The 9,116-nt window shown below is 43.1% G+C and overlaps 1 protein-coding gene across 1 annotated transcript; it reads left to right on the top strand.

Annotated features, from left to right (window-relative positions):
• Positions 1–7,957: 7,957 nt before the first annotated feature.
• Positions 7,958–9,110, top strand: LOC122762788 (bone morphogenetic protein 15-like; the record flags this gene model as incomplete). Its single annotated transcript, XM_044017964.1, has 2 exons — positions 7,958–8,203; positions 8,594–9,110. Coding segments are annotated over exons 1-2 (656 nt in total), but the record flags the coding sequence as incomplete, so codon positions are not given.
• Between the last annotated feature and the right edge of the window lie 6 nt (positions 9,111–9,116).

The following is a 9,116-nucleotide window of genomic DNA, read 5'->3' as shown; positions in this document are numbered from 1 at the left end:
TTTAACCTTAACCATGTTCCTCAGAAATGAGGTTCTGGTCTCCATGAGGACTACTGGTCCTGACATTGTCAGTGTTTTGAACACACACACACACACACACACACACACACACACACCCAACAATGTCTTTTAAATAAAATGAAATGAAATTTTAAATAAAATAAAAATATAAAACACACACTGCAAACATAACAGTGCTGTGTGTGTTTAAGTGGCAATATACTGATGCACTGACACACACACACACACACACACACACACACACACACACACACACACACACACAGAGGGAGGCTGTTATTATAGTGTGTGTGTGTGTGTCCAGACGTATTCCTAAAAGAAACAGCTAAAGGCTCCATAGATCACAGATAGAGACATTCCAGCCCCACCCCAACACACACACACACACACACACACACACACACACACACACACACACACACACACACACACACACACACACACACACACACACACACACACACACCCCCTCACCTCCATGCCCCTACATGTATTTGTCTCACCAAATGTCAAACATTGAGACAAACTCTGGTCTTTGTGTCTCGACCTTGTCTCACTTCCACGTTCGACATCCTCTCAAACCACCATGTCTGACATTTAATCTCATATCACCGCAATTAAATCTGCGCAAATTCACAATTCAGCTTCTTAAATGTGAATATTTTCTAGTTTCTGTGATTTCCAGCAAAAACAAAAGACACTTGACCGAGCAAACAATGAACTGATGATGACAATTATTAGTTACAGGCTTAATAAAGTGTAAATATTCAGGTTTTGACTGAAATAAAAAAAAAAAAACATTCAATCCACTCAGACAGAGGAAACTATTCATCAATCTAATCTCCTGATGGAGACTGTAGGAGAGTTTCCCACAGCTCCACTTTCACTTTCCTCAGAAGAAAACGACACATATTCACACGTGACTTCGTGTTTCTGGTTTTTCTGCTTCATTAACAACGAGATTTGATCAAAACTCGTGTAGAAAATGAACAAAAACGTGAAAACGCTGGTTCGTTTCAGTCTCTCGTCAATATGCACTTTTGTGTACGAGGCTCGACATGTGTTTTTACTTTACTGTGAGGACAGTCAGAGAGACACACACACACACACACACACACGCACACACAGTAGAGACAATAGCATCTCTATCTGATGGCATCCTCAGCGACCCCTCATGAGAGAGAATGCTACTGGAGGCTACCTTTACAGGAATACACACACACACACACACACACTTACATACCTTCAACCACATGTGAAAACATTCTTTGGTAAGATTGTGGTTCCTGTGCTCTTTTGTCACTGTGTTCTCGTGTGTTACCATGATCTTGTGTTACTGTGTTACTGTGTGTTCTCTTGTGTTCTCTTGTGTAACTGTGTTCTCTTGTGTTACTGTGTTCTCTTGTGTCACTGTGTTCTCTTGTGTTACTGTGTTCTTGTGTCACTGTGTTCTCTGTGTTCTCGGTGTCACGTGTTCCTGCAGGTTACTCATGATCTGGTGTTACTGCACAGTGTTCTCTTTGTTCTGTAAATTGTAATTCTTGTGTCATCAAGTTCTCTTTGTACCACTCTCAGTGTTCTCTGTGTCACTGCGTTCCCCTTGTTACCGTGTCCTGTATACTGTGCTCTGCATTCCTGTGTTGTAGTGTTATTGTGTTCTCTTTGTGTTACTGTAGCATTGTAAGTATTGTGTTACAGTGTTGTGGAAGTAAGCTATTGTGTTCTCTTGTGTTACTGTGTTCTTGGTGTTACAGTGTTATTGTGTTACTGTGTTCTCTTGTGTTACTGTGTTCTAGTGTTACTGTGTTATTGTGTTCTAGTGTTCTTGTGTTACTGTGTTATTGTGTTATTGTGTTACTGTGTTCTAGTGTTATTGTGTTCTCTTGTGTCACTGTGTTATTGATACGTCGACACAATCAGGCTGATTGATGCAAAACTGTAGATCAGTTAAAAAACACTTAACAATCTTAAAAACGCAGGTTAATCGCCAACAATTACCAGGTAAATGTCTAAAATCTCAGTATTCACACACACACACACACACACACACACACACACATTACACAGACATCAAGACACACACACACAGACGTTTGTTATGCTTCTGGAGGAATGTTGACTAAATGGTTTAAATCCGCCTGCTGTCTCAGAAAGCCCTCCAGCAGTGACACACACACACACACACACGCACGCACACGCACGCACACACAGAGTCACATGAACATCCTGGAGGTGAAACAATCACACACCACGTTACGTCTCTTATAGAAGTGTCTCAAAAAAAACAGCTGAGTCACTGTAACAAACTTCACTGTTTAAACCTGATCTTTGTGATTTCCCTCTTTAATGAGCGAGTGAATGTCATATATATATATTAGAAAGGTGAATGGATGAATAGATGAAAGAATCATCTTCATATTTAAACGCCAGTCCTGACTCTGTTTAACGGGATTATCGCGTCATAATCTGGTGTGAACTCTGTGTAAGTAGCGGTGCGATATCTTTAGGCCCTGCTGCATAATGCTCATATTGTTATTGATATTATTGTTGTTGTTAGTATTATTATTATTATTATGAGTGTAGTGGTTAAAGTGACACATGGATATGTGACGTCACAACCGGGGAAAACGCGTGACGTCGTCGCGGGAAGACGCACAGGAATCGAACCGAACCATGAACATGACGAACTGTAGAGGAGTTAAAAAGACTTAAGACTATAAAACACTACATACAATGCTAAACATGCGGCTTAATCTCCAACAGTTACCGGGGAAATGTCCAGAACCTCGATGTTTTACAGGAGTCTGGTGTATTTAGTGACAGGCGAGCTGCTGTTTCACACTTTACAATCACAGATGTTAAACAATCAAACATTTTACCACACACACACACACACACACACACACACACTTTACCCTCCCTGGAGTTCTAGATTCTTTTTTTTTTTTTCTTTCCTTCAAGCGACTTTTCACTTAATCATTAAACACTTTCACCGGCCTTGTGTGTGTGTGTGTGTGTGTGTGTGTGTGGCCTGTGTGTGTGTGTTCTGACTGGCCACTGGACACACAAACAGCCATCACTCACTGCTTGATTTTATCTCCCAGTCTTAATACATTTTCTTCCTAGGGGCTGTGAGTGTGGTTTGTGTGTCTGTGTGTGTGTGTGTGTGTGTGTGTGTGTGTGTGTGTGTGTGTGTGTGTGTGTGTGTGTGTTTCCAGATGACTGCTCCAGTCTTTTCCATTCCCTGCTGTGGTGTGTGGTGAACATGGAAGCATCGCTGCCAACATTTACACCACCGCTGCTGCAACTGTTCAACACCAGTGGCCGAGAGACACAGAGACACAGACAGACAGACAGACAGACAGATGAGAGGTTGCATGTTTGTTTGCCTATCACCACGACTGACTGCACACACACACACACACACACACACGGACCACCCCCAGCAGAACACACACACACCAATAATTACTTGCAGTAATTCAAAGACACTCTCCTTATTTCCAGGCGCTCACCGCCTGCGGCGTGAAGCCGTGAGAAGCAGCGCAGAGGAAACACCGCCCCCCACCACCACCACCACCTTTTTATCACACAGGACGAGGTCACGTTCAAATCTATAAGCACACACTAAATCTCACAGAAAGCCCCGGAGCCTTCGCCACCTCACAGTGACACTTAACACGACCGTGCTGCACGTCCACAACCCGCGCTAACACGACCTCTGAGGGACGCGGGGGTGGGGTGGGGGGCACGAGGTTCTGTGGTTCCCCTCCTGGAGGATCCTCACAGATCCTACAGACCCTGACGCGGCAGCACCTCAGTCTGTCAACACCTCTGACGTCCAGTCCAACGCAGCGACAGGAAGACGAACGGAGGCTCCCCAGGTTTGGGGATTCCTCAGGGAACCTCTTTAGGAACCCTGTGAGAACCTCTCTGTGAGAACCCTCCGACCTCCAGACTTCATCAGATCACACAAACCCTCACCCTCTCATTCATACGACCGCTGACAAACATCGACCAGCTCCAGATATTTACTCTCTCGCTGTAGACGGTGCTATTTTATTAAGAGGAGGAAGAGAAGTGACTTTATAAGATGAAGCGTTTGAACCAAGTGTCGAGGAAGAAAACAGAGTCACATGTTCATGATGAAGCAGTTTGATAAACAAACTAGTTTAACTAGTAACTAGCTGATTTGACTGGTTTAAAATTGTCAGAGTTCATATCAAAGTTATAAGAAGATTGTTTTGTCAAACCAAAATAACATAACAATAATAATAAAAATAATGATAAGATATTTTTAGTTACATCACATGCATTTTAAATAAACATACTTTTTACATAGTTAAGTAAAGTTTGCTAAGTTTGTGTTATTATGAGAAGTTTAACTTATTGTAAGTCACAACCCATCTGTTTTACTTTAACTCACTTCAGTGACTATTTTCATTTAAACTTACTCTCAGTCTCTAGTCCTTTTTTTTACTTACTTTAGTTAAGTTTATCACTTTAAGTTTTCCCTTATACTATTAAAGTCAATCTTACTTTGGTGAAGAAACTACTTGTTTTGGTTCAGTTTTATTTTTAATCAAAGTCAATCGTACTTTGGTGAAGAAACTACTTGTTTTGGTTCAGTTTTCACTTTATATCAAAGTCAATCTTACTTTGGTGAAGAAACACAGCTCCAGTACTGGTTTACATGTTTTGGTTAAGCTTTAGTTTAGTTCAGTAATTCACTCTATGCTAGTTAATTAAATGGGTTATAAGTTAATCTTACTTTGGTGATGATGAGCGGTTCCCCGTGCTCCAGTCCTCCTTTCAGCGTGAACCCCCAGGGCGCGCCCCCGCTCAACTGGACCTGAATGTGGTGGAAGGACACGAGCTGCTCCACGGTCTCCATCCTGTCCCTCCGCCCCGGTGTCCGCGGCCCCTCTTCCCGCCTTCTGTCCGTCTTTGTGTCGGCGCGGTAGCCGGCGGTAGCTCGGTGGTTGCTAAGTTAGCGGCGCCGGTGGCGGAGCCTCGGCTTCTCCATCACCGCTACAACGACAACAACGAGCGGACGGATGGATGGAAGCGTGGAGGAGGGAGGGAGAGGGGGAGGGAACGAAGTCAAGGTAGCGCCAACATGTCGGCTCACATTTCCGGTTATAATGTTTTACCATCGACAAAAGGAAGACATTGACATGTTTGACGGGTTTAATCTCACTCTGTTCTTTCTTTCAGAACTCCCCCGTTTGTCTTTTTTTATTCATGTAAGAATAAATTCGGTTTTTGCCCCAAAAGCGAAGGTTTATCGCTTTTATTTTGAAGACTACATCGCGTGTTTCCGGTCGGTTCACTGCTAGTTTGACATGGCCACAAACTTTTGGAAAACTTTTCCCAGCGCGAGGCAAGCACACCCCGCCCACTATTCGAACGACGAGATTTGATTGACAGAGAGCTGAGCCAATAGCAGAGAAGGCTTGGATGTAAACGACCAATGAGAGGCGCGGAGGGAGGAGCTAGAAAGTCAACGACGTCAGGAAGTTCATGCCAGCGTCAGATCACGTTTATACTTTATTTAAATGAATTAACTATGATTTATAAAGTCTTTTTTACATTATTCATCGAATTAAAAGTAAGATAAACTGATATTTTTCGTTATGGGTGATTAAAATTAAAAATGTTTAAAATAAAGACAATAATATGATTTCTGTGATGATTATTTACTTAATACTTACATTTCTGTGACTTTGTTGCTCTTCTTTTTATTTACAGGCGCCAGAAGTTTGGTCTGTCATTTGTAAAAGAAAAGCTGGTTCAGTTCCAGAACCAGAACACGACAAAACAACAACATTAATGCCATGTTGTTTTTGCTGATGTGGACGTTAAAAGTGTCGACTCATGCGTTCACAAACATCAGCTTTTTCAGATTTTTAATCATTGCTGCGGTAAGACGTGGTGTAGTGAAGTCAAATCAAAGATGTGCAGAGTTCAGAGTTCCGAGGTTCAGTCTCCAACAACAACACTCACTGTCACGTCGCACTCATTTATAAAACCTCCTCATTTAAACGTTACATAAGAACTCACTCACAGTCATTTTCTCCTCCACTGATAATCAGCTGTGGAAACAGAGTTTGTTTGACTTCTGAGTCAAGTTTTTAGAGCAATTGTGGTCAAAATAAAGACCACAACTGTATACCAACAGAAACACAAGAAGAAAACAGGATTTTTGCTGCTTAATTAAAGACTTGGTTAATAAAATCAGTTTATGCCCATGATGTCTCACTCTCCCACACCAAACCCCATAGAGAAAATCAGTGATTTTAACATCACAGCACACAGGAGTTGTTGATCCACTGCTGCCTCCATCACTAAGTTCAAGTGTCTGATTTTGTAAAATTCGGCATTAAAAATCCTTCGTTCAGATTTACCTCAGACACACAAAGTGACCACATGAGGCAGCAGTGGACCAGCAGCTCCTGTGTCCCGACAAGCTAAAATCACCAATTTTCTCTATGAGGTTTGGTGTGGGAGAGTGAGTAGTTTACAAACTTCAGCTTCCTGTTGGAAAAGTTTGTTGATAAAGACGTGAACATGTGACGCAGACGACGTCTTCTATCAAGTGGCTAAAATCGGCTTTTTTAGACGTGGTTTCTGTGCTTTAAATGACACACGATTTCCTGGTTTCCCAGTTTTCCCACACTCCCGCTGCAGAGATCAGAATGGCAGATAATCACTGTTGTGGAATGCTATCACACTGCAGCACCACTTAAATTCCATGTTTGTGTGTTTGTGTGTGTGTGTGTTTGCATGTGTCACAGAAAGAACACATAAAGATGAATCAGAATCAAAGAGAGACAGGGGGGGACAGACGTGAACATGTCCAGACGTCTCTCTCCCCCTCACAATGTTTAGGTCAGATCTGATCTGATCCGTCTCTGACACAAACATCTGGTTCAGTGGTTTGCATGAGAGACTGGGGTTAGAAAATGTGAAAAAAAAGAAAAGAAAAGTGGTTTCTGCCACATATTTTCTTTCATTTCTTTCTACTTTTGCAGGTTTTTTTTCATCTCAGGTTGAAGCCTTTTTTCTTCCCTGTGAAGAAGAAATGATTTAAAATGCACAAATGAACCTCAGTCATGAACGAGCATGGAATGTTTTATATATATATATAATAAATAAATAAATAAAAACAGTGTCAAACTTCAGTTTAAATAACAAAGTGATGAAAGTCAAAACATTAAAAACAGAAGAGAATTTAACTGGCAGCTGCTTACCAGCAGGGGGCAGCATTGTAGCTGAAAATACTCTGGATGTGGCCACGTTGTGCCACCAGGAGGCTCCACTGTGCTTCCCTGAACAACATGTGACACAAGAACCGTAAAGGTGACATGTTTTATTTATTTTAAAATTAAAACAAATACATAGATCTGTTTTTATTTTTAGAAATTAAATACAATAGAGGAATGTGACAAGCACTTTAATTCAAATGTTCTCTGAAGAAACTGATGACCTAAAAACATGGTTTTTATATTTTATTTGCTTAATACTTCAGGAATTTAAGTATTATTTTGGCTCAGTTAAGAATAACTCATGCCATCTTCATCATCTTCATTATCATCACCATCTTCATCATCATCACCATCTTCATTATCATCATCCTCATCTTCATCATCACCATCATCTTCATCATTTTTTACGCACCAATCAGGTGAGTGGTTGTTGGCTGTGGTGGGCGTGTTGACGCTGCGGTGGGCGTGTCACGCCGGTGGCAGGTGTTAATTGTGCTCAGGTTGTTGGTGTCGGACAGGAAGTTGATGGTCACGCGGTCAGAGTTCAGGATGAAGGTTCGCGGTGAACATCAATGAAAGTCTGTGCTTCACAAACATGAGGTCAGCGCGCGCCAGTCTCCTCCTCCTCTGCTCCTTCACCTTCATCCTGCTCTCCTCCCCTTCTTCTTCTTCTTCTTCATCCACCTCTTCTTCACCAAACACCCGGCGCGCTCACGAACGCAGCTCCAGGTACGGGGGGGCGCACGCGCACAGCGCGGACCAGAACGTGCAGTTTATGCTGAGTCTGTACCGGAGCGCGGCGGAACCGGACGGCAGACCCAAACAGCACCGGAAGTTCGGCTCCAACACGGTTCGACTGCTCAGACCCACGACGTCCAATTTACATCATGTACCTGCAGCTGCTACGTCATCAGGTGAGACGCACGCGCGCGCGCACCCTTACACGCACACTCTTCATCAGTTTCAAAGTAAATAATAATAAGAAACTTTTCAATCGTCGCTGATCAATAATAATCAATACTTTTATCATCAATTCATTTATGATTGTTTAGTTGTTTTTGATAATCGTCAGATTATAGTCATCAGATGTTAATTTTCAGATTATAATCTGATCCAGTGAAAATGAACAACTGTCTTTTTTTAAACACATGTAGAAAATCATAAATATTTTCACCAACACAGTGATTTATGTTGAAGAGCCACAAGGGGGCGCTGCATCTTTTCCACTCAGTCAGAACCTGATGGAGACATTTTTTCACAATAAAGTTTGTTGTTTTGACCTTTGACCTGTTTGTTTGTTTCAGATCATCTCTACACCTTCACTGTTCACTACAACCTGGACACTCTTCCTTCAGAACAGCTGATCAGAGCGTCCTTCGTCCACCTGCGCTCTCCCTCCTCCTCCTCCTCCCAGGCCCCAGGTCCTCCTCCATCACCTTCATCACCTCCTGGTCCTGGTCCTGGTCCTCGCTGCAGGGCTCAGATCACGTCTCTGGGAGCAGAGAGTCTGGTGACGCTGGAGCCTGAGGAGCAGTGGACGGAGACGGACATCACCGCTCACGTGAGTGGACACGTCCTTCAGAGCGAGGACGGTCACCTGACCCTCACCGCTCAGTACTGGTGCACAGAACCTGAGCTCCATCAGCAGAACAGCTCCTCCTGGTGGCGGGGGCGGGACAGTGTTGGAGGACAGAGGAGAGGAGAACCTCACGTGGACGTCCCGTCTCTGCTTCTGTACGTGGAGGAGAAGAGGGCGGGGCAGGACTGGATGGAGGAGCTGTTAGGAGCTGAGGGTTCAAACGCCATGAGGAGAATCAGACCGTGGAA

Source organism: Solea senegalensis, unplaced genomic scaffold (assembly GCF_019176455.1).
Source record: "Solea senegalensis isolate Sse05_10M unplaced genomic scaffold, IFAPA_SoseM_1 scf7180000016076, whole genome shotgun sequence".
NCBI lineage: Eukaryota > Metazoa > Chordata > Actinopteri > Pleuronectiformes > Soleidae > Solea > Solea senegalensis.
Note: the sequence above shows the minus strand (reverse complement) of the source record. Positions and strands in the feature narration are given on the sequence as shown.